Below are 25,832 nucleotides of genomic sequence, written 5' to 3' on the forward strand. Positions count from 1 at the left end.
TTTTGTAGCTGAGGACATAACTAGCAGTCCTGTGAATTTTGCTGCATGAAAATTAAAACCAGTTCATATTGTTCATGTTCATATTGAACAGTTCTTGGTTCCAGTTTTTCATCTCTTCTCTAACTGGATGATGGTTCAGTTCTTTCTCAGCCCTTCAGATTAAACGTTTGGAGGCGTTCTGCAGAAGCAACCAGACATCAGATTTTTATTTCTGTGTTCTCAGCGGAAATACTTGAGGAACATGGGTTTGAGTTTCTGGAGCTCTGTGTTGTTCTGCATCTTCTGCTGCAGGCCGCTGGAGTCCAGCAGCGCCTCGTGGGCCTGGTCGACCAGCTTCACTCCCAGCTCCTTCTTCACTCGATCCCTCCAGGCCGTCAGCTTGGGCCGGCCGTCCAGCGCGTCCACGCCGGCGCCCAGAGGCTGCAGACATCAGCATGAGGCGTCACAGAGGAGGAGACGCTGTCATCGCGTTCATTTAGCAGTTTAATTAGAAATAAAGAAATAAAAACCCTTTCACATTCATCTAAAGTATTAATCTTTAGTTTCCCTCCAGTACACTGCTACAGTTAAATCATTGAATTGGATTTAATTATCTAATAATTAAATTAATTTATTATTTTAATGAAAGCATCAGTGACTGATATAATAAACTTATGAGATGTTTTTAAAGGTATCTGAGAAAATTCATTTCTAGAGTAAAAAATATAAATAATCACAAATCTTTTTCCTTCCAGTTCAAAATCATTTGTAACTTTGTTGATTTATCAATAATAAATTCATTACCTGCATGATCTCCACCATGGCCACCACATCCGCCACAGAGATCTTGTTCCCGACGATGAAGGGCTTGTCCTGCAGGAACTTCTCCTCCAGCAGGTTGAGGGATTGCTTCATGTCCTCCAGAGCGGCGTCCATCTTGTCCTTCGGGGCCTCGGAGCCCATGACGAACGGATACAGAGTCTGGCCACAGAAATCATTAATGAGGCCCTGCTGGAAGCTGCAGCAGGTAAAACATGAAGGACTAAAATAAAAAACATTAATCTGAATGTTTACTTTACTGTGTTTTTAAACATAAAGTCTTTTTCCATTTTTCTTTGTCAGCTGAATTACTTTTCCCACCCAGAAGTCGATAACTGACAGCCTGATCGATATCTGGGTGTTATTACCAGCTTGTTCATTTTAATCTGAACTGATAACTTTGCTAATTTTTGCCTCTTGTAATTTTCATTAGTTTTCAAAGTCAAATCAAACCTGTTGATGCAAAACATCAAATTTTCAGTTTTTGATATTTAGCATCTTTTTAACTTTACTGAGTAACAAGTTTTTAAACAAATTTGCACAAGTAGCTGCAGCCAGACATGTTCCTATAGATTACAACATAAAGGAACAAAGTAAATGTGAAGTTATTAAAAGTGTGTAATGATCAGAGGGGCTGATCTGGGACACGAACCCTGAGCAGGAAGACCTTTGAGCAGTGAGATCGGAGGTTCAGATGCTGCCAGGATAAATATTCATCAACACGAGCTCTCTGCTGCAGCTCCGCTGGAAACCAGTGATCTGCCACCGAGCATTTCTGCACCAGGTACTGCAGGATCGCAGTGCTGCAACACACGCACGCACGCACACACACACACACACACACACACACACACACACACACACACACACACACACACACACACACACAGTCAATGCATCAGAAATAGGAGGCATTTTCAGTAAGACATGAAAAAAATCTGACATATTACTGGACTAAATCATAAAAATAAAAAAATCGTCTGAACAAAGAAGGTTTGTCTCTGTTTCCTCCACCATTAATTATACTGAAGTATTAATACATTCAGTACTTCAAGTTAATTTAACTCGTATGCAAGTAAAAAGCAGTGAAGTCCTGAATCACTGATTCTCATGTCTGAGTTATTTATTATCTATATAAATGATGCCATTTCGAATGAAAATACTTAATAAAAGTTCTAAATAAGTCAAAAGAAACAGTTTTTACAACCTGAGGCTTTGTGAACCAGCCTGCTGGATGTGAACGGATGAAACATCTGTTTGTGCCTCAAACTTTAAATTAATTTAATTTGCATCATTTATTATTTCTCATAAAGATTTGGCAGCATGGATTCACTGTTCACTGCAGATATACTGAACAAAAAGGATTTTTCACAATCAAATAAAAGTGCTTAAAGCCACCAGATGTGGATCTGAATAGCAGAAAAAAATGACATTAAATAAATAATCTGTACAATAACTTGCAAAAGTATTCAACCAAACAGGAAACAAAGAAAACAGATTCCTGCAGACAGGCAGCAGAGTGTCTGTTGTCATCAAACCTTCATTAGAAACAGTTTAGAAGTGTTTGTTTTATTCTCGTTTGATGTTTTGGGGGCGTCAGTCGTATTTTTGCAGTGTTTCAAACAGGAAATGGGCAGAGAGAGCGAGGAGGGGAAGACGGAGTTCCCATCGTCGGGTTTTGACCTCAGAGTCTGTGAAGCGCCGCTGCTGCACCAACCAAACGCTTTGTTTGTTTTATTAAGATACAAACAGGCTCAAAGTAAATATCTGAACTTAATGACCGGAGAATCTAAACAGCTCAGGATGGAGATACGAGTTTAACAAACTGGTTTATTACTGGATAATTACAAAACCCAGATTTATGGAATGTGAATAAAAATATTGGTATTTTTAAGATCCTTGATTAACTCCACATGTCTGTTGATGTGAGTTTTGTTTTATTTTGTTTTAAAGCTCTGCTGGTGAGAATAAGACACCAGTCGGAGTTCTCCAGGGAAATTCTGCTTCCTGTTCTGGATCTGAACGTTAAATATGAAACAGCTGCTTTAAGTTTAACTCTGTGTGTCTTTACATTCCTCTGCTGGAGTTTCTTCTGCTGCTAAATACTTTCTAAGAACAGAAATCTGAAGGGAAATGTAGCTGGATGAGTTTCAGCTGAGACCAAACTGTCGTCTACCTCTCTGTCAGGACGAAGCTGCCGTCCTTCAGGACCGGAACCTTCCTCACCACGCTGAGTTTTCCAAACTCCTCAGTGTACTGCTGCCCTGAAACACAAACACAAACCAACTCCAGCCAAAAAACACCCAACAGATGCTTAAAACGCATGAAAGTGTCCAGAATCTAAACATCAAACTAACTTTTACTCCTCTGATGTGATGTTTAACTTTATAATCTGTGTGGAAAAAGGTCTGGAACGTTCAGCCATGCAGGAGTTAAAGTAACTTCATCTCCCTGCGTGGGACTCGGAGCGCTCTGGGTGAAATGTAAAAACACCAGCAGCTCAGCAGAGGCTCCTTTCTGTTAGACCAGAACCGAGTCGGCAACTCAAAGATATTCAGGACAAAGTTCAACTGAAGGATTTCCAGACAGAAACCCTTTGAAATCCTGCAGCTCAGTTTCTGTCTGCAGCTGCAGCTCACCTGCTGACAGCTCCACCTTCTTGAAGGCGTAAGGGATCTTGAGCGCCTCGGCGAACAGGTAGACGGCGCGGCACGGCGGGGAAACCAGGTCCAGATAGATCTCCATGGTGCTGAGCGGCTGCTGCTTCCTCTGCTCCGGCCGCCTGTTATCCCGGCCGCCTGCAGCTCCGCCCCTCCTCGCTGGGCGACGCGCTGATTTCTAAACGGCGCCGACAGTTCAAAGTATACAAGCCGTCTGGGTTGACCAGTCTGACCTTTGACCCTGGCTTAGTCCCACATTTTGTAAACACTGCGGAGATAATCAGGTTTTTATCTGCTGTGCTGGGCCTCTGTGTGCGGACCGCGCTGCCTTCATAACGAGTTTACAGAAGCAATTAGACGTTTTTGTTGGAGACATTATGAAGGGGAAGATCATGTTGTTGCAGCCTGGAGCGCCCAGAGAGGGCCGTGAGGTTAATGACGGAGAATGTTTCCCAGCTGATGAGCAGACGCTCTCATTAGTTCGTTCATGCTCAGAATGGTGGGACTGGGCTGGTGCAGCTGCTGGTTCTGGCTCTACTGGGTCTCTGCAGGACTTCCAGTCATTTCTATTATAAACAGATTTTATTTATCAGGATCCTGCAAACTGAGTTTCATTATTTATTCTCCAGGATGTTGTTTCATTTCATTTCCTGTCTGAATAATCAAAGCAAACACAGCAATACTAATAAAGAACATGAAATTCAGTTTTTTAATTAAAATATTCAACAAAGTAATAAAGGAAGCTTATGAGCTCAGGTTGTAGCAGTTTTTATACCTAATTTAAATTTTCCTCTAACCAATGTGTTTGTTTTTAGTCAAACTCTAAATAAACGTCACATTAACGATGAAAGAAGTTTTAAAATGTCAGAAAAATCAGATCATTTAACAACAGCATGAAGGCGTTCATTCATTCATTCATTCATAATGGCATGAATGGGGGACAACTAAACTAAACCTAGAAACTAAAGTTAGTTAACCCTAAAACATTAACCAGAAACTTTAGATCTGCTAAAGTGCTACAAATAGCATCTAATATAAGCTAATGCTACATCGCTAAATCCAACCAGGTTGATGCAACATGAGATCTGCAGTCACTTCAAAATAAAAGCATGAATATAAACGTCTAACTAACTGAATAATTCTTCAGTCGATAACCAAACCTTCAACACATTGAACTTTATTCAACTGAAACTTTACAAACCAGCTCAATAAATTAGCAAAATTGCTAAACAAATAGTTAGCTTAGCAATTAGCAAGCGGAAATGTGGCCACTTCTGATGACACAACCAAAATCTTTAGTTTTTTAAAAACAAAATCAACTTTCAAGCTTTAATTAATTGTTGATTTTCTCTTAAGAGTTTAAATGGTTCAGGCTGAAATATTTCCATAAATATAATTTTTCTCAGTGAGTTGCAGAGAAACAGATTTTTGTGGGTTAGTTCTGGTTGGTTGTTGGTCCGTTTGTCTTGGTGGTTCATTGGTTGGTTTAAAGAAACGGACCCGGCTGTGAAGCCTTTACATTTCATGGGATGGAGACTGGGGCCATTCCACAAGCTTAACATAATCCTCTTTCATGCAACATAAAGCAGTTTTAATGTGTGTTTGGGATTATTGTCGTTTAGAATATGGCTGGGAAAATGTGACATGCGCTCCAATCAGCAGCTACATTACAACCTGTTTGTTTTAAATAACCTGCACATTTACGTCACGTTTAGATTAAAGGCCTTGTAAATGAAGCAGTGAGGAACTGAAGGTGGAGCAGATTAAAACACCTGCAGGAACAAAATGGCTGGAATATTTATTGGACCCTGCGACTCGTTAAAACGCTCCTGCTTACGGCCCGGTGGAGCCGGTACCAGTCTGTGACTGCAGAGGAGTCGGGTCAGTCGGGTCAGACGGAGCCAGACGGGTCGGAACCAGACGGGTTCATATTCCTGATGGACACAGAAAAAAAAAACTGCATCAACAACAAATTCAAGATGACGTTCTGAATAAAACTGCAGAGCCCAACCTTTTTGCCTCGGGGGCAAAAACTGGCAAATTTTAACTACCAGAAAATTCATTAAATAAAAAGTACAAAAATGAGTTTATTGTGATTTTTTGTTTTAGTTTTAGCTGCTCAACAATAAGCAAAACTTTCACGAAATCTGTATTTTACTAAATATCCAAAACATAAAATATTTGGACTGTTACCTTTGCAAAAGAAAAACTGACAATTTCCCAAGTTTTTGGAGAATCAATTATTTTCTTACTCATTTCTTTAAACTTTTCTTAACTTCAGGTCAGCGGCCAAACAAAATCATTTCAAAGGCCACTAATGGCCCCCGCGCCACACTTTGAACCCGCATGGCATAAAACATCCGGTTTGTTTAAACAACCTGAGCTGAGACTGTCTGTTAGCATGGGAGCTAACGGCGGTTTGGACTGGAGCCGTAAGCTCAGCAATCACAAACATTTATCAAGTAATCAGCGTATTTTGAGCTTTTTCTCCGGCTCTGACCCAGATTCTGGCCTGTCGGTGCTAAAGCTACCAGCTACAGATGATGAAGATGGAGGAACCTGGAGGGGAATGGGTAACAGGAGTGCTGTTTCCGGGCTCCTCTGGGCTTATTGCGGAGGATGCTGGCGGTCAGCTTGGTGGTCGGCTCGGGGTTCTGCGGCGCTGCTCGGTCCAGGATCTCCACCAGCCTCAGGATCTTCCACTGGGCCAGAGGCAGGTCGTCCTTTCCCTGCAGAGGACAAATGCCCAGAGGTGAAAACAGCTGACAGCGCGTTTAACATGTAGAACACAAATATGCTTCAGATCCACCAGCTGACTGCCTCAGGGTCTGACCTTTGACCTCTTATGAAACAAACGTCCATGAACAGCGTGTTTGTTAGTGATGCCGTCTGATAAAGCCGTTTACTCTGGGAGAAACAAAACTCTGCAGAATTTCAGCAAATCATTCAACTATGAGTTAAAGTGCAAATCCATGTGAACTAAACATGGAAAATAAATGAAATATTAAACTAATACTTTTTAAAATTAATATTAAGAATTACTATATCTTGCTGAAATGTGACCTGTAAGTTAGATGTGTCTAATTTCAACTGTATTTATGTATTTGCATTAAACTTAGACCAAAAGTAGTTGGTGAGACTTGGTGTTTTTTCAGTGCTGAAGGACAAGTTGAAGGTCAAAGATCCAAAATGGAGGAGAGGAGAAGGGAGAGCAGGAAGGATGGAGGGATGATCAGTGACAGAAGGAGAGCTGACGGAGACGGCAGCGCGATCAGATGTTTGAAACTTTATGAGGAGGAACAAAACGGGACAGAAACATGGGAGATGTAGCCGTGGCGCCCCCTACAGGGAGCTGCTGAAACTAATAAAGTTTTATTTTTATTTCTCAAACTTTCCTCCAGCAGACAAGCCTGGGTGTTTTACTGGAAATGAGTTTTTAAGGCAGGATTTCAAACTGAATCTTTATTTATGTGACATAACGACCTTTGGTTCCAACTACTCTGGATCCTCAGCCTGGTTTTTTACTCTGCAGCAGAAAAAACAGCGTTGGAGTGAAGAGTTAGGATGATTCATTAAGACTAGGGCTGACAAACACATCACAATGTGTTTCATATCGATCAATATCAATAATTATTGATTAGGTTTGTTTTAAATATCTGAAATGTGACCTGATTTATACAGTTTTCACAAAACATTGTTTATTTTTAAGCAGTTAAAGTTTTTCCTCTGCCTACATCCCCCAGAATGCTCTGCAGTTCTGGAGAGAAATTACTGATAATTCTGTCAGATTCATTATCTATTGATTATGATCGTGCATTGATTCTGTTATATATTGTTATTGATTTATTGTCCAGCCCTGATGTCCCTCCAGCCGGACCAGGAAATCGAACCGGTGAAGATTTTATTTTCAGCAGAAACAGATGAGGACCAACAGTTTTAACTGGAACGTTTTCTTCTTCCTCAGTTTTAATCTAAAAGAGATTAAGATCAATGATCACTGATCACTCATAATGATCAAATGTTAACATGTTTTTGTTCTATCTGTATATTTTCTTTTGTTACAAAGTTAAACAAAAACATGAATATTTCTCCAGGCTCCTGTTCTCCAGGTTCCTGTTCTCCAGGTTCCTGTTCTCCAGGTTCCTGTTCTCCAGGTTCCTGTTCTCCAGGCTCCTGCTCTCCAGGCTCCTGCTCTCCAGGCTCCTGCTCTCCAGGCTCCTGCTCTCCAGGCTCCTGCTCTCCAGGCTCCTGCTCTCCAGGCTCCTGCTCTCCAGGTTCCTGTTCTCCAGGTTCCTGTTCTCCAGGCTCCTGTTCTCCAGGCTCCTGTTCTCCAGGTTCCTGTTCTCCAGGCTCCTGCTCTCCAGGCTCCTGCTCTCCAGGTTCCTGCTCTCCAGGTTCCTGTTCTCCAGGCTCCTGCTCTCCAGGCTCCTGCTCTCCAGGTTCCTGTTCTCCAGGCTCCTGCTCTCCAGGCTCCTGCTCTCCAGGTTCCTGTTCTCCAGGCTCCTGCTCTCCAGGCTCCTGCTCTCCAGGCTCCTGCTCTCCAGGCTCCTGCTCTCCAGGTTCCTGCTCTCCAGGTTCCTGCTCTCCAGGTTCCTGCTCTCCAGGTTCCTGCTCTCCAGGTTCCTGTTCTCCAGGTTCCTGTTCTCCAGGTTCCTGCTCTCCAGGCTCCTGCTCTCCAGGCTCCTGCTCTCCAGGTTCCTGTTCTCCAGGCTCCTGCTCTCCAGGTTCCTGCTCTCCAGGTTCCTGCTCTCCAGGTTCCTGCTCTCCAGGTTCCTGTTCTCCGGGCTCCTGTTCTCCGGGCTCCTGTTCTCCGGGCTCCTGTTCTCCGGGCTCCTGTTCTCCGGGCTCCTGTTCTCCGGGCTCCTGTTCTCCGGGTTCCTGTTCTCCGGGTTCCTGTTCTCCGGGCTCCTGTTCTCCGGGCTCCTGTTCTCCGGGCTCCTGTTCTCCGGGCTCCTGTTCTCCGGGCTCCTGTTCTCCGGGCTCCTGTTCTCCAGGTTCCTGTTCTCCAGGTTCCTGTTCTCCGGGCTCCTGTTCTCCAGGTTCCTGTTCTCCAGGTTCCTGTTCTCCAGGTTCCTGTTCTCCGGGCTCCTGTTCTCCGGGCTCCTGTTCTCCAGGTTCCTGTTCTCCAGGTTCCTGTTCTCCGGGCTCCTGTTCTCCAGGTTCCTGTTCTCCAGGTTCCTGTTCTCCAGGTTCCTGTTCTCCGGGCTCCTGTTCTCCGGGCTCCTGTTCTCCGGGCTCCTGTTCTCCGGGCTCCTGTTCTCCGGGCTCCTGTTCTCCGGGCTCCTGTTCTCCAGGTTCCTGTTCTCCAGGTTCCTGTTCTCCAGGTTCCTGTTCTCCAGGTTCCTGTTCTCCAGGTTCCTGTTCTCCAGGCTCCTGTTCTCCAGGCTCCTGTTCTCCAGGCTCCTGTTCTCCAGGCTCCTGCTCTCCAGGTTCCTGTTCTCCAGGTTCTGGACCCTCGGGTCTCTGCAGGACAGAGTGAAGCAGCTTGTGGTGTCTTTACCTCCAGGATGTGCTTCAGGATGACCGCTGCTTCATTCTTCACGCCCTCCAGCTGCTTCCTCCGGACCGTCTCCTTCTCCAGCTCCTTCTCCAGCCGCTGGATGTCGCAGACTCTCTGCTGGTAGTCCTGATGCGCCCTGCTGACCTGCTGGCTGAAACACAACCACAACACATTGTTTTAAAGTTCGGTTACAGAACATTTAGGCCTGCGAACGCTGAATCAGCTCGACATCAGGCTTACAGCCTGCAGGCTTCATGGATCACTACAGGATCATTAAACTACGATATGATCAGAATAAACATCCTGAGGTTCCCACCCGTCAGACAGGCTAATAAAACCTCCTGCATTAGTTGGGTAAGATCATCACAGCTGTTCTGTTAGATATTAAATGAAAAATATCGACAACTTTTGCTGCTGAATGAAGTTTTTGTTATTGCAATAGTTCATATCAGCCAAGTTAAGTTTTTTCTTAATGTCAGCATTAAATCCCATCAACATCATGCAAAACAACCATTTATGAATTTTCCATTTTTTTAACCCTCAAATGTCAGTTTTGGTGTTTTTAAATTCCTCTTCAATAAAAATTTGCATATTTACAAGAGTGGCAAAAATGTTCATTTTTATTGGTTTCTTAAAAATATAAATTTAAATGTCTTTAGAGAAAGATGTGGAACCAAAATCCTGGTAAAAAAGAAGCTAATTTATTTCTTTTTGTTGGTTTGTTTTTGTGTCAAAATCAACAGAATAAATATTTTAATGCATTTCTAATTTTGTATCCCATGTTTGCATTTCTGTCCGTTGGTCAGAAAATGTCTAATTTAAAAACATTTTGAAAAGATTTAACATCCAGAGAATTAAAAATAAAATCGTCATATTTGAGAAACAGATCCAACCTGAGAGCTTCAGTCTCAGTCAGAGTGGCTTCCTGGTTCTTGATGCTTTCTTCTTTTTCGTCCTTGAGCTCCAGGAACGCCTTCTTCAGAAGCATCACGTCCTGCAGAGGAGCAGGACAGAGACACGTCACAAACCAGAGATTCTGCTTTCATAACGAATAAAAATGATTTTAATGCAGCATTTCCTCCAGGCTGAAAACAGCAGGCGATGCCAGCTTGTCTCATTTCATCCAAAAAGCAGGAATACACTTCTCCCAAAAAACTCTGACTTTTTTAGATTAATTTCAAAAAAAATGTCTAGAATAAAAAACAAGAAAATTTATGAGTTTGAAAAATCTAAAATTTGCTAGAAAAAACTCAAACATCTTAAGAATAATCTCAGAAATTTTGTTGAAAAAACATGAACCTTTCTGGGTTTGAAAAATCTAAAATTTGCTGGAAAAAGCCCAGAAATGTCCTCGTTTCTCCTCCCTACCCAAGCTGCCGCCGTTGGCCTCTGACCTGCTCGTTGAGGTTCCTCAGGTGGCTCAGATGGGTCAGTTTCCCGCACAGCCCCCGGCCGAGGGTGCGAAGGTGTTCCTGTCTCCTCCTGATGGCAGCAATCTCCTCCTTCAGAGTCGCCTGCTCGCTCACCAGGAAGGCGGCGAGCTCGGACTGGTCCAGGTGCAGCGCTCGGCCCATCGCCAGCAGCCTGTTGGCTTCACAGTTCTCCGTGTGCTCCTTGTAGTCCTGGAAGTGCTGGATCAGCCTGCGGTTGGACAACACCGACTCAGAGCCCGGAAGAAAAGAGCGTGAAATACTCCGTTTGCTGCATCCTTTACGTTTCACACGCCAGCTCTGAGTTCCTCTTCAGCTGGGAAATAAAAGCGTCGTGCTCAGCTTTCTTCTTCAGAAGCTCCTCCTCTACCGACTCTATGTTCGGTACATGCGGCCTCAGCTCCGCGATGCGCTTCTCGTTCGCCTCCAGGGTCACAGCTGGAGGAAAAACACAGCAGGGTGAGCAGACAGCAGAAACGGCTCACTTCACACTCCAACAGGGCAGGAAGATGTTCGTCCAGCTTTCTAAGCAGATGCAGAAATGTTACTTAAATAGTTCTAGTTCCACTGGTAGGTTATTTAATTAAAACACGGGAAAATGTCTTACTAACAGTGAAATAATCGGCTAGAACCTCTTCACCAATATTAAGGAATTATTGACCAAAAACAAGGTCCTATATGTTGGTGAAATGTTACGTTTAAGTTAGTTTTGTCTTATTTCAAGTCTATTATGATATTTGCACTAAAATCTAGACCAAAACTACTTGGTAAGATTTTGTGTTTTTGCAGTGCTTCTATTGTAAAAACAGTAAAAATGTTAAAATGTGAATATTTAGCAGATTTTCTCCAGTGCTGCTCTCTGTGTCAGCCTCACCCTGCAGCTCTATCTCTGCCTGAACCTTGTTTATCTGCTCCTGCAGCTGCTCCTTCATGATGCTGTGCTCCTGCTTCAGCGTCTCTCGGCCCCGTTTCCCCAGCAGGAGCCGCGTCTGCAGCTCCTCGCTCAGCTCATCCATACGCTTCTCTTTTGCCGCCACAAAGCGTTTCAAACGTTCGGTCTTGTCCTTCTTGTCCTTCTCCAGCTGGTTGTAATTTGAGATCAGCTCTTGGTTCTGCTTGTCCAGCTCTTCATTAGCCAGCTTAAATCTGCAGGATGAACAGAGATGGGACTCTGTTTCAGCTGGATGAATTTTAGGAGAAACGCCTCCTAAAACTGACTGATGGATGTTAGTGAAGGTGAAAAGTTGTGAAATTGATGCAACATATTTGGGCTGAAGACCAAACCTGCCTCACCAGAAGCCTGATTGGTTCAAAACCTCATTTACAACCAGACATCCAGCCAATCAGAACGCAGTGTTGATCTAAATTCTTTAGACAGCTGATACCCTGACTCCAGGGGGCGCTGTTGGCACCTCATAGATTATTGCATCAAACTGCTATGATCGTTCATCAGCATAACATATTTTGCTGGATGTTATGGAGATAATCAGTGATGTTGTTGTTTTGAGACCATTTTCAGGTAATATAATAACGGCAAAATAATGCACAAACACATTCTCAAAGCTCAAATTAACATTTAGCACTGGAACTGGAAGACATTTTAAATAAATAAAAAAACAAAAGAAAAACCAAATAAAATTAATTATGAAGTCTCTGTAAACAAAACTGACCTTCAAAACTGGACTAGTTGAGTCCAAAACACCAGACTTAAGACTTTTATCATCCAGTTTTTGGTAGAAAAAGAAAGGCGATAAATATTGCACATGGAAATTATTGAGTTTTTTTTTTTTAGTTTTCATGCAATTGATTTATTTATTGCTTATTGGAACAGGCCCTATTTGGTCCAACCAAAGACCGAATTAGAGGCACTCTGGAGCCACCTAGTGGTCAGAGTCTGAGTGGCACCCAGAAGAGATTTACAGTTCTGTTTGTCAACAAAATAAAATACAATTTAATTGCATAATGGAGGACAAAAAAAAAGCTAAACTAACCAGCAAAAATAAACACAACTAAAAATAATCATGAAAATGTTTTAACCACATTTTAATAGCTTTGCTTTTTAACAAAGCGCAGCCACATTTTCTGGTAACTACCAGGATGCGAGGCTATTTGTAGTAAAGTCAGACGTGTTAACAGCGCCCTCTGGAGTTAATATCCAGTTAATAATTGCATGAGAAAGTAATGCAATTAACCCAAAATGTCCTCCTGTTTCCTCACTTTCTTCTTTATCATAACCACGTGAAGGTCAAGGCTTCTTGATTAGTCTCTTATAAGAGCAACTTGTGTTGGACAAAGGATGCTGCAACACAGCACATAAATATCACAAAAACTCAATACCAATACTGAAAAAATGCATACGAAAAAGCTTAAAACATAAACTGTCAATTATTTTTCTTAGAGAAGATAGAACATAGAGAACATCAACCCACTTCTAAAGTCCTTCCACTTTAGCCCAGAAAATAAACTTTAAAACACTTTTGTTAGTTCATAATTCACTGAATAGCTTAGGGGTGTATAACTTTTGTCAGATTGACCAAAATCATTCAATCAATTTTATTGTTTTCTTGTTATTTATTATTTTCTTGCGGGCCAAGAAAATAATAAAAGTAGTAAAATCAAGCAAAATTTATTTAAACAAATGGATATTATTGACTGCAGATCCAAAACGTAAAAAATATTTTACATGTTTGCTGGATTAAAAGATCCAGTTTTGAAATTCTTTTTTGATTGAACAAATTCATTCTCAGGATTTGGGTCACTTTCTTTCAAAAATGTTTGCTATATTTAACCAGGTTTCATAAATGACATAAAATCTCATTTGGATGTAACAAAATAGGCTTTTCAGTAGAACCCTGTGGATCGACGTGGTTCTACTGATTATAAAAGTTTGGTTGTAAAAAGAAAAATATTTTGTGCTGTACTTAATATTTTCCATTGGAAGAAAATGCCAATACTTTTATGCAGATTAAAAATAAAAGGTTTAATAAAAATGTCTATCTTCATTGAACTTGGAGTTTGGGGACACAAAAAATCAGTGATGTATGTTTGTCTTAGTAGCAATGGAAACTTTTCTGTATTTATCCTCAACTATCATAAGCTGTTAAGTTGTCATAGCAACAACAACGCCCTTCGAAAAGGATGTTTATCGTGTTAGCATCTCAAAAATTAGCTAAAACTTATATTTTTTAAACTTACTAAATCGCTTAGGTTTTTATTTAAAGCATAAACAAACACATTGGAACATTTTAATATAAAAAAAAACAGTCTCACCTGTCTAGCTCCTCCTCCAAATACCGAATTTGAACCAAAAATAACGACCTCTCTTGCTCCTCAGAGCTCATATTTTCCGCCATGTTCTCCTCTCGTTAACTCTTTATCGGTTTTATACACGTTGTTTGGTAAATCACTACTCACAGAGTTTATATCCGGTTTAAACAGACAAACTGGGGGAAAAACCGTTGGCGTTCCCGATGTTGCCTTCAAGGAATGCTCTGAAATTTCGGTTCTCCAACCGTTTCGTATTCAGTGAAGCTTTGAAGCTACAAAATTAACGTTTTCAATACTGTAGGAGCTATTTTCCCATTTTTTGGTTAAATCTTAGAATTTAAATTGTTTAGTTTATTCTTATTATTTGTTTGTTTTTTCCAGTTGATTTATCATTAGAATTTTTGTTTTGTTGTTTATAATTTCTTTGATTAGGAATTCACATAATTGGTTAATTGATTTCAGGTTGGGATGTGGGTATTTCACGGTATAAATAGGTGGGTCTTAGGTAGCTTATTATGCACGTGGGTGGTCATAAGGTTTTTTACCAGCCAATCAGTCACATCGGTTTCTTTTGTTCGTCAGAGAACAGGTACAGGAATAGGAGCAGAAGCCTGTAACCCTTTTGCCTGAAATACAAATAAACCCAAAGAACCATATTTTGACTTTGATTCCCTTTTTTGCTGCGTAAACCAGAATCCACGGTGCATCAGGTGACTATCTGAGTTGGATTTACTTTTGTTTTGATCACTTTCGAGTTTTTGAGTTTTTTGATTTTTGAATTTAAGTTTGGGGACAAATGGTCACTACAAATACATCTGATTAATTTCTGTTGTATGTATTTGTCTCCAACACCTATGACATGAACAGAAACTTTCCGTAAGTAGGAAAGAGATAAAAAAGAATATATCAAAACTATTAATTTCTGAGTTATCAGTCATCTGACCGTTTTGTGTCTCTTGTGTTGGTACCCTGAAGGGTTAATAAAGGGCCGTTTTCATGTGCAGTTCCGTCTCAACCTCACACAAACAGACATATAAAATCGATTTTCAGTTTTTTTTTGTATCAAAATGTTAAACAAGTTTTCACTGAGGCTCTTTGAATGTATATATATATATTTGAAATGTTAAACTAACATTCGTGGCTGTATACAAAATAGACCAGCAGATATTGCAGTAAGCATATTGCGAGGGAATGCAAAAAAGATTTCCCCATGTCCCGTTTGAGCCACCAAAATTAGCAACTAGAAATTTCTTTTATCCAGGAATCTGTAATATTTTATGTTAGAACAAGATTTTTCAGAAAGCCTACACTCATCTTTTCAAGAAGTCTAATTTTTTGTGCTCAGCTTCCAACCTATAATATCAGTCATGAAAAATCATAAATACATACAGTGTATTTATAATACTTTTTTTCTGCCGATTTGAAGGGCAGAACTTTGACTTGGCGGGAAATTTAATGTTTTTGATTGTTTACTCAATGTTGCATGACTCTGTGTTTTTGTGTTTAATGATGTAAAGCACTTTGAAATGCCTTGCTGCTGAAATGTGCTATACAAATAAAATTTGATTTGATTTTGAATGTGTTGGAAAACTGTGTTTTCTTTTGTCATTACAAATGTAGTGTTTGACCACACAGGAGAACTTTCCGGAGGATTTGGGAATGCAGTTAGGCCAAGAGTCAAAAGACATTAAGCTTGAAAAATAAGGTTTCTAGATGTCTACGCAGACAATCCGGCACCAAAACCCGAAAGGAGACGTGAACGTGAAATATGTGGTAATATGTTTGGAGAATATGTGTTGGTCAAAGGGACTTTGTCCACAGATAGGTTCACTACAATTGGGCCATGATTTCCTCGCAGTTCGGTCATGCTGACTGAACACTGCTGTTGTAATACAACTTTGCTGTTCAACCAAAGTCTGTACCATGTAGAAACTTTTTCAAAAGACTCTATTATGGTTTTCTTTGAACAACAGCGTTCTTCTTTTCACTCTTCCATAGCCATTAGTGCTGATAGTTGCCCTGTGGACAGATTGCCCCACCTGACCTGTGTGGATCACTTGGTCCAGATTCACCACGAGCCTCTTGGCTGCATCTCTGATCAGAGATCTCTTTGTTCAGCCTGGAAGTTTAGCTGGACTTTGACTAGGCCTTGTCTTGGTAGGATTACAGTTGTTCCATACTCTTTCTGTTTCTGGATGACGGATTGAAAAGCACTCTGTGAGATGTTAAAAACTGGGGAATTTTTTTATAGCCCAAGTCTGCTTTAAACGTCTCCAAAGCTTCCTCCCTGACCTCTCTGCTGTGTTCCTTGGACTTAATGATGCTGTTTGCACCCCACTACTCCCAACCTAAGGTGTCATAAAGCAGCTAGATTTCTGTTGATATTAGATTACACAAAGCTGGGCTCTATTTAGTCATTAACAGCCATCAGTAAACTTCTGAAGGCAATTAGTCGCACTCAGAGAAAAGGGGTCTGATTACTTACGCACACCACACTTTTCAGATTTTTACTTATAAAACATGTTTTGAATCATGTACAATTTTCTTTCTACTTCACTGTTGTATACCACTTTATGGTGGTCTTTCACATTCAATTCCAATGAAATATATTTATGTTTGTGGTTGTAATGTGACAAAATATAGAAAAGTTCTAGGGGCATAGATACTTTTGCAAACCAGTATATAGCAGGAGAAGTATGGATACAACTCATTTCAACAACAACAAAAAATATTTCTTATATATAATTCAGTAAATCCTACTGTTACTAAACATGGGTTTGATAAAAAAAAACTTTGTGACAACATTGCATACACAAATTTTTGAAGTGGCACGTTTGGAGTTGCTCTTCTTTGATTCAGCCCCTGATTTCCTCTAAATCAGCTGTACCTGGAAGCTCATTTAGAGCTAAAGGTTTAAGTAAAGGAAAAATATTATGCACCAACAACAAGTGACAGAAAGTTCTTCATTGTGGAAGACAAGTTAGAGGTAGCAGAATAAATGTAATATTTCAAAAACGTACACTGCTTTTGGGATATGAGGCTTCTGTTACACTAACAGTGGATGGCTGATGTTGATAATGCATAACATCTAACAAATAAGAAGCATGCTACTTCCCTGCAGGGGAAACACACTCAAAATTGCTCACTGCTTTTGAGGACAGAACAACACCCCTGTTAGAAACTATTTCACGCATTGTGGTGGATCTATTCAGTAGAAAGTTTCCCTGCTTCCAGTCTCAGTCAGTCTCTGTTTGCTTACTTTGCCTTCCTGAAAGCAGGGACTGGATATTGCTGTAATGCAGCAATATGGATACTAATGGACCTCACCAAGCCCCGCCCAGAAACGCCCCCTAAAATCCCACGTGGCTGCAAGTCTCACAAACAAAGCCTCGGAGCTTAGTTTCTATGTAAACATTGCGTCTTTCACTTAGACTGACTCTCTGCAGAGTATTTCTGAGTCGATTAGTGTAGCATTTCTGCCGGATTTTCACAAAATATCAGCCACGACAATGGACAGGGGAACCAACAAGTTCATATCTTTTTTGGACGACATCAAGGTGTTTGAGCCACGCGATGCCTCCAACATTGTGCGCGTCGCAGCTAAAAGCTACCGGTCGATGAGGAAAACAGCAGATCCTCACACCCTCAGCATAAATATACTGTGGACTAGATCTCTGATGCCTATTGTTCTTGCAAGGCTGGGTAAGTCGGGCATTCATGGTTTTGGGGGTTACTTTTGAAATCAGTGATTTCTGTTGTTGGCAAATGTTTGAGTGTGCCTAGGCCTGATACTCGGTGCTAGCGTGGCTAACATGATTACAGTTTAATAAAAAGCCTTTTCAGGTAAAATAAAATCTAACCCGGTAGACATTGCATATTGATCTGTTCAGCTAACGTAAGACTGTGTAACAGAAAGGCTTCAAGGTGTAGAGGTTGTATCGGTACTGCCATTATGCTGTACTTAGCTAAAAGGTTTTCATAATGGATGTGTTTATTATTAACTTTCTTTTTTTCATTCATTAAACACAAAGAAAGCAAAGCAATAATACTTACACCACACACACTCCTTTGTTCTTATTGATCCTATGACGGTTGAGCTGCAAATGCGGTCGTCCACAAGCTTTGATCCAAGCAAGGCATCCTGTTTCAGATTTTGGAAATCTGTGAATTTTATTTCCACAAATACGATCAGATACCTGACATCGCCTGAACAGATGCCCCACTGACGGTGGAGAATCGTTCTTTTTCTTTCTTTTTCGAGCCCTGACGCAAAACCTTTCTGCCGGTCTGCTAGTCCACAATGTACATTAGCATGTGTTTACTGCCGTTTTTTTTTTGTGTTTACTACGTGGCTTGTGTTTGTGAGACGGTCACGCACGTGGTCGCTGCGCTGTGACGTGAAATGGGCATTAGCCAATGAAACGCGGCCCCGTGGTAAGGTCCACACTTTTTGCCTTCAAAATGTAATAAAATGTTGTTAAAATTGCATGCTGTTAAATGATGTAAATTTCTCTATTTTTATTGTTTTTACAGAACAAAAAAAACTGAAGTTCAAATATTCATAAAATAAAACCACATTTGAAAATGGTTAAAAAGTGATTTGCTGATTTTAAAATTTTTTGTAGTGATGTATTGCTATTGTTAATTAAAACAATGAAAACACTGAATGATTATTAAGAATGTCCGTTAGAGATTTAAAAAGAAACTTGCTGTTCTGGCTGCAAATAGAAACTGACATAAAATTGCAAAATAGTTCACAGAAGTAGGAATCACAACTTTAAATCAGCTTAACAGATTTTGAGATGAGAAGTTTCTGCATCACCTGCAAGATAAACATGAAATCCTCTGGAGACTCTTATTCACTGTGACCATCACCATTAGTGTATTTTCCAATACGATGCCATAAACACCAGATTCCATATTTTGGTAAGAAAGATATCTTCCCCTTCCTGTCAACAGACTCTTTAACCAAACCCAAAGCCCAGTCAGGATGATCTCCCACCTCCACATCCCAGCTGTGTTTCCCTGAGCTGAAACCCTCAGAACCAAAAACATTGGCGTATTTAGTGTTTCTCTCTGGATTATCAGGAAGTTGCTGTTCTATGTCCAAACGTCTCACCCTGGTCAGATCATCAGACAGATGGATCCATCCTTCTGCTGTGTTTGGGTCCAGAATGACGGGGCTGAACTTCACCTGGTCCTTCATCTTCTCCCAGACTCTGAAGGACAGGTTGCCCAGGTGTTTGGCCACATCTATCAGAGCTCCTGAGACCAGCTGTGGATCTGGCAGTGACCTCTGACCTCTGGCTCTGCTCTGAGTGGCTTTATAACTGCAGAGGAACGACACGTTGTCTTTCTGCAGCTCTTCTTCCACAGCAGAGATGCTGTCTGACAGAGAGGAGATCTGCTCCTCAATCCTCTTCATCTCTCCCATGATAGTCTTCCTCTTCTGCTCCTCTTCCTCCCTCAGAGCTGCCAGTCTGGACTCCTCTTCCTCTCTCAGGAACTGGTGGAGCTTGTTGAACTCTGCTCTGATATGTCTCTCTGTGGACAGCAGCTGCTTCTTGGAGTGTTGAATCACATCATCGTACGTTTCCTCCACTCCATTACTTCTCCTTCAGGTGTTTTCTCGAGACAACTCGGATTTAATCCACTGTGTAGCCTGAGTTCCTGGCCTTTTGGTTTTCCCCCTTGTGATGCCGTGGATTTTTACCCACTGGTTGCCCGAGTCCCTTTTCGCCTCCGCAGAAGAATCATTTACAGTTCCTCGATTCTCATGTAAACTTTATTTATCTGATTACCTATTCTCCTGTTTGTGTTCTGCGTGTGAGTTAAACGATGTGAACTCATCATGAGATAAACAGACTGCCTGTGTGTAATCTAATCTCAGGACAAATACAGCTTCTCTGTGACGGCCTTAGAAGTTGGTTAAGAGAATACTGGGTGGAGGTTCACCTTCCAGCAGGCCAGGTGAACTAGCCAGGGCTACAATATAATGGTTAAAATAAAACATATTAATGTGTTGCACTTGCATTGACCCAATTTGTAGAATGAAGCCAAGACAGAGACATAAGAAACAAAGATCAAGAGTGAGCCCAAGATCAGTGAAAAACAGGCCGAGCACTCCATCCCTGGAGAGCATCATAGCTAAATCTGTTGCTTCAATTGTTTCTTCATTACAAACAACTTAAATGATTTTTGAAAAGAATTGGGTGCAAAAGTTTATTGTAAAATTTGTCTCATCCACCATATTTATACATAGACTTACTAGCAGCTGGTTTAATGTCCCTTAGTGATCTGCACCTGGATCACAAACTGTTTGCAGCCATAATCAATGTTCCGGTTTAATTCTGACTGTTCATTTCTGAATAGGTAAAGTTCATTCATGAACTGGCTTGTTTCCTGTCACTGACCTGACTTTCAATCACTACCCACAAACTGAAACAGGACTGATGTCAGGACAAGATCTTTCTAGAATATTTCTTGTTTTATCTGCTCTAATGTGAGTTTTGAACATATTTCTGACCTGATAATGTTTACCTGATTTGATAAAATGTTTACCAGGATGATATACAGTTACTTTCTGTTCCTTATGTTGAGGAATTGAAAACAAACCATCATATCAGTGAGCAGAACACAGCAAGAAAGAGAATTTGATATGAAAACATATTTTCAGAAGTTTTCTGCTAAAGTGAATCATAACAATTAAACGCTGGAGACGAGAGAACCCAGCTCCAAAAGATAACTTCTTTGTGTCCTTCCTGTACTCCTGTTAACCCTTTTCAAAAATTAACAAACTGATAATAATCATTGTTGAAATGAATTAGAATGTGAAGCAATGGTGATGAGAGATTTTATTGGACAAAGACTGATGATTATTAAATATTTTATCTTTTTTGAAAAACATTAAATTATGCTATCAATAAAATTTGGTGATTATATGTAATTTAATATTAAACTGACTTAAATATAAAAAAGGATTATTTTTCTAGTGAAATAAAAGAAGAAAAAGTGAAAAACGTCATAAAACATTCTTTTTTTGGATGGTTTCTTAAAAGTAAATTTGGTTTCTAAATAGTTTATATCAAACATTTCATTTTCAATTCAATTATAGTGATCCATTTCTATTGTCAATTTCAAATAAAATTGGAAAAACTTTTAAAATCATTAGTGATTTAAACAGAAAGTTGGTCTGGATGCAAAGAAATAAAAACAACCTGATCTAAAATTGTAAAATAATTCAGAGAAATTGAAAACAAAACTTTAAAAAGAGATCTTATTTTCACAAATTTTGATATCAGAAGTTTTAGCATTCTGAGAAATATAAACATGAAAATAAGGGAAGAGTTTCTCAGTGAAAGTGTCTCTGTGAGTGTAGATGTGACTCTTTTCTTCAGAGTCGTAGAAGGAAACCTCCCCTCCGTCATAGTCCAGCTGGACTCTGATCCTCTGGAGACTTTTATTCACTGTCAGAGTCTGATCAACCGCGTCAGTATATTTCCCATCAACATGCCATAAACACCAGATTCCGTACTTTGGTGAAGCAAGTGTCTCTCCCTTCCTGTCAACAGACTCTTTAACCAAACCCAAAGCCCAGTATGGATGATCTCCCACCTCCACCTCCCAGCTGTGTTTCCCTGAGCTGAAACCCTCAGAGCCAAAAACATGGTTATACTTCGTGTTTCTCTCTGGATTATCAGGAAGTTGCTGCCATGTGTCGCCACGTCTCACCCTGGTCAGATCATCAGACAGAGAGAGCCAACCGTTTGCTGTGTTTGGGTCCAGAATGACGGGGCTGAACTTCACCTGGTCCTTCATCTTCTCCCAGACTCTGAAGGACAGGTTGCCCAGGTGTTTGGCCACATCTATCAGAGCTCCTGAGACCAGCTGTGGATCTGGCAGTGACCTCTGACCTCTGGCTCTGCTCTGAGTGGCTTTATAACTGCTGAGGAACGACACGTTGTCTTTCTGCAGCTCTTCTTCCACAGCAGAGATGCTGTCTGACAGAGAGGAGATCTGCTCCTCAATCCTCTTCATCTCTCCCATGATAGTCTTCCTCTTCTGCTCCTCTTCCTCCCTCAGAGCTGCCAGTCTGGACTCCTCTTCCTCTCTCAGGAACTGGTGGAGCTTGATGAACTCTGCTCTGATCTGTCTCTCTGTGGACAGCAGCTGCTTCTTGGAGTGTTGAATCACATCATTGTATGTTTCCTCCACTTGTTTGTGTTTCTTCCTCTTGTCCTGCAGAGACTTTAAGTCAGATTCCAGCTGCTCCTTCAGATCTCTGACTGCTTGTTCAACAGGAACCACTTTGTGACTCTGGTGGAGAGAAAACTCACAGACAGGACACACAGCTCTCTGCTCGTCTTCACAGAACAGTTTAGGGTCTTCTTGGTGTTCACTGCAGACCATCAGCTGCTTTGCTCCTGTTTCTGTCTCTGATGATCCAGGTTTCTGTCTTCCAGTGAAAGATTCAGCCAGTTCCTTCAGAGAGAAATTTACTGGCAGAAAATCCTTAGAAGATTTCCTTTTGCAGATGGGACAGTTCTTGTTTCCAGTTTTTCCCCAGAATTTCTGCAGGCAGCTTGAACAGAAGCTGTGGTTGCAGCTCAGAGACACAGGATCTCTGAACGTCTCTGAACAAACATGGCAGCTCAGGAAACGTTCCAGAAGATCTCTCTCTGCCATTTTGGACTGAAATCCTCCAGAACCAGAACTCACCAAGTCAAAGTTTCTGCAGATTTTTCTTTAAATTCCAGTAAACATTCGTGTTTCAGCTCAGATCTCCAGCCTGTAATGGCGTCTCAGCTCCGTTCAGCTCAGTTAAAATACTTTCATTTTCCTCTCAGTGACGTTTCCAGTCAGAAAGGTTACTGTGTAACTATCCGCGTGAACTCTGTGCTTCTTTTACTGCAGTTTAATTTCCTTGTTCAGTGAAGAGCTGCCTTACATTTTAATAACCAAATTGTTTTAAAACTCAAGAAGGAACACGAATCATTTGCTGAATCATTAGAAACAATAACAATAGAGTTGCTGTTCATTGAATATTCAACATAAAATGTTTGAACATTTTTTTATCTTCAGCTCTAAGTGGTAAATGTTTTCAGTATGTCAAAGTTTTGATGTTCATGTTGAACAAAACTTTGAGTAACTTAAAAATAATTTGTTGCTGATTTCATTCATGTCTGAAGCCATTAAGTTGTCAAATTAACTCTTTTATAAAATAAATGTGATTCTTACATCCTGCTTGTTAAATTGAGTCATTTAAGTTAAATATGTGAGCAGAGAACAAAGTTACATTCATGCTTTTGACTTTTATTTACAAATAATAGAGTAATTTTTTTATTATTTACCAAAAAGTAAAGAAAGTCAAAGTGAAGTTTTAAAGCATGTTTATTTCAGTTTCTCATTTTATCTGAGGACTTTCTGCCAATCAGAGAAAATCCTTTTAGTTCTTATTTTATTATTGTTGGTAAAACTCCATCAACATTTTTCTGATTGTCATCAATAAGTCTCACTGACTGACTCCAGTTTTGTTTGCTGCAGTGATAAAGTGATCAGATTTATCTGTGCAGTGAATATTTGTCTCCAGCAGGTGGCGCTGTGAGAACATTGTTGATTCCTTTATTCCAATATCTTTGTGTTCAGGGAAATGAATAAGTTCTGTGACAGCTGATGGATTTTATTACTGATCAATATTATTAAACATCCATATGAAGAAAGAATCTAAATATTTTTTCCTTCCTTTCTGCTGACACTGAACTGAATGTTTTAAGTTTTCAACTTTGAAGGATTTAAGTTATAATAAATAGACAAATAAAAGAAGTTACCATCTTCCTACTTTGAATCATAACAGAAATAGACCCCAGTTGAGTTTTCTATCCTGCTGATAATAATAATATTTACATCTCAGCAAGAAGTTCAGCAGTGAAACATCTTATGATGACATTATAAAATCTTTTCTCTCTAAAACATTTAATGTTGGGGATTAAAAAGCTTTCAGCAAATATTAATCATGCTTTTAGTTGAGGCCATATTTCTGTTTTTAGAAAGATTTTTATTTGATGTAATAAATGTCATGTTTTTATTGGCTTTTATCGAGGGCTTACATGTTTGTATAATGAACTGAATGAGTGTAAATATTTAAATCAAATGATTGAGTTTACTCTTCAAAAAGCAAATCAGATCAGTTCATGTTGTAATCAGAAACCCTTCTTCCTTCTTTCTTTAATCTTTAAATGTTTCTTCCCATTTTCCTGTCTGTCTCTTCCTTTCTTTTCCTACCTTCTCCTCCTCCTTCCAGTTTTTCCTTCCCGTTCGTCCTCTGCGGCTCAGAGGAGCGTCATCGTGGAGCGTCTCCAGGCTCCAGACACAACAAACCTGGAGCCTCTGCAGACGGAGAGCAACAACAATATGGACACAAGTCATTAACAACCTCATGAACCAGGAAACATTATCATGTTAAAGTTTTTTCTTCAAAACTTTAGTTTTTTTTCAAATAGGAAAAACAACATGAAACATAACAAACACAAAGTCAAATTATTTTCATTTTAGCTGCTTTAAGGCATAAAATGGCTAAATTAGCTCAGCCGTTATTTTGAGCTTAATAGAACAAAAACACTTTAACTGTTTCATAGATAATAAAAGAAAATTACTTTAAGTCATCAAAGTCAAGTTCAACTTAACACATTTCAGCAACAAGGCAGTTCAAAGTTCTTCACATCATAAAAACTTCATCCAGTCACCAATTATGAAACGAGAAACGGATATTATATATTTTGTCAAATATTACCAAAATCATCAAGCAAATAGACATCAATATGCTGATCAGTGATACTTTCTGCTAAGAAAAGCAGCTCTAACCAGCTGGGTTTTAGTCTGGATTTAAAGGAGCTCAGTGTTTCAGCTGTTTTTACGTTTTCTGGAAGTTTGTTCCAGATTTGTGCTGCATAGAAGCTGAATGCTGCTTCTCCTCGTTTGGTTCTGGTTCTGGATCCAGAGCAGAACCAGAACCAGTAGACCTGAGAGATCTGGAAGGAGTTTAATCTGTTGTTGTATCAGGGATGCAACAAAAAGTTCACTTGATGATCAGATTTACCAGATTTATGCTTATATGCTAACATTTGTCTATCAATCAACCATGAGTCGGTTCTGATCCGTTTCAGGCTCGGTTAGCCTGAATCCCATCTCAACACTCAGACTGAAGGTTCATCAGAGATGATCTATGATTAGAAAGTCAGGCTCTCAAACTGTCTGTTATGTTTTTCACACTTAAAACTAATTTCTGATGCACTACACTAAATAAAGTTTCTAAAAGTATTTTGAACAGCCAAAGGTCCATCCTGGCAGACACAGAGACACTTAGACCATTTTACAGACCGATTAATCAAACAGTCATGTCTTGGAGTTCCCAGAGAGAACGTGATGCAGAAAGACCCCAGGCTGGGATTTGAACCCACGACCTTCTTGGTTCAAGGCATTAATGTTACCAACTGTGGCACAGAGACAAAACATGTCCATGTAAATGAGGAAAAATCTTGGATCCACGTTGGAAATGTCTCAGAGATCCAAAGTATGGAAAAATGTCTTAATTTGTCAGTATAGGACTGAAGTTTAACTGTCTGAACTAAAGTGGTCGAGTGTTGAGGGAGAGTCGATGTGGCACGATTTAAAATATGAAGTTTAAGTTGGTCAGAGCAGGAAGTAAGACAAAGTGGATGTTTTCCAGGTTTATTCAGAGTATCAATAGAGTTGGTGACTTTAAAACAATCAGATTCACTACAGAAACTCACTAATGTCTCCAAAGTCCTGGGATCTGATAACTTCCACAGCAGCAGGAACATAAACTCCATCAGTCAGACTGTTTTTATCTCCACTCTGAGGCTCAACTCCACCATGATGACATGCAAACTGTGCAGGAAGTTCAGCCATGAAATTTCATCACCATCCAACATTCCAGCATCAGCTGTTAGTTTAGTACAAAAACAAAGTTTAAGCTTTGGTCCCTCAGTTAGACCACGGAAAAACACAAACATCCTGCAGACTCTCAGACATGTTGATTCAGTTATTTACAGATTTCAATGAGCATCTTAACGGCAAACTGACATTTCAGCCATAAACCACAAAGAATGGAGTCAACAGGGGGAGATGGGTGATAAGTATTTAAATCTTCAAGATGTT

General features: G+C 40.2%; 3 protein-coding genes and 1 pseudogene across 3 annotated transcripts; all 4 read right to left on the reverse strand.

The window, feature by feature from the left end:
* Positions 1-176: 176 nt before the first annotated feature.
* LOC106908119 (glutathione S-transferase theta-3-like) lies at positions 177-3,594 on the reverse strand. The gene is made up of 5 exons (XM_014974106.2): positions 3,438-3,594; positions 2,975-3,062; positions 1,451-1,601; positions 784-960; positions 177-420 (listed from the first exon to the last, which is right to left on the reverse strand). The coding sequence occupies exons 1-5, from the start codon at positions 3,541-3,543 to the stop codon at positions 220-222; spliced, it is 723 nt and encodes a 240-aa protein (XP_014829592.2). The 5' UTR covers positions 3,544-3,594; the 3' UTR covers positions 177-219.
* A 1,025-nt stretch (positions 3,595-4,619) lies between these two features.
* LOC106908115 (uncharacterized) lies at positions 4,620-13,749 on the reverse strand. Its single transcript, XM_088008480.1, has 8 exons — positions 13,659-13,749; positions 11,263-11,534; positions 10,673-10,826; positions 10,353-10,599; positions 9,852-9,952; positions 8,959-9,109; positions 6,018-6,187; positions 4,620-5,392 (listed from the first exon to the last, which is right to left on the reverse strand). Exons 1-8 carry the CDS (start codon positions 13,739-13,741, stop codon positions 5,350-5,352), a joined length of 1,221 nt encoding a protein of 406 aa, XP_087864606.1. The 5' UTR covers positions 13,742-13,749; the 3' UTR covers positions 4,620-5,349.
* A 4,724-nt stretch (positions 13,750-18,473) lies between these two features.
* LOC148157579 (nuclear factor 7, brain-like) lies at positions 18,474-19,412 on the reverse strand (annotated as a pseudogene).
* Positions 19,413-20,494: 1,082 nt separating this feature from the next.
* LOC148157580 (zinc-binding protein A33-like) lies at positions 20,495-22,502 on the reverse strand. Its single transcript, XM_088008609.1, has one exon. It carries the CDS (start codon positions 22,338-22,340, stop codon positions 20,919-20,921), a length of 1,422 nt encoding a protein of 473 aa, XP_087864735.1. The 5' UTR covers positions 22,341-22,502; the 3' UTR covers positions 20,495-20,918.
* Positions 22,503-25,832: the final 3,330 nt, after the last annotated feature.

The sequence above is a fragment of the Poecilia mexicana genome, unplaced genomic scaffold (genome assembly GCF_051168715.1).
Source record: "Poecilia mexicana isolate PSO_F unplaced genomic scaffold, ASM5116871v1 scaffold_9, whole genome shotgun sequence".
Classification (NCBI taxonomy): domain Eukaryota; kingdom Metazoa; phylum Chordata; class Actinopteri; order Cyprinodontiformes; family Poeciliidae; genus Poecilia; species Poecilia mexicana.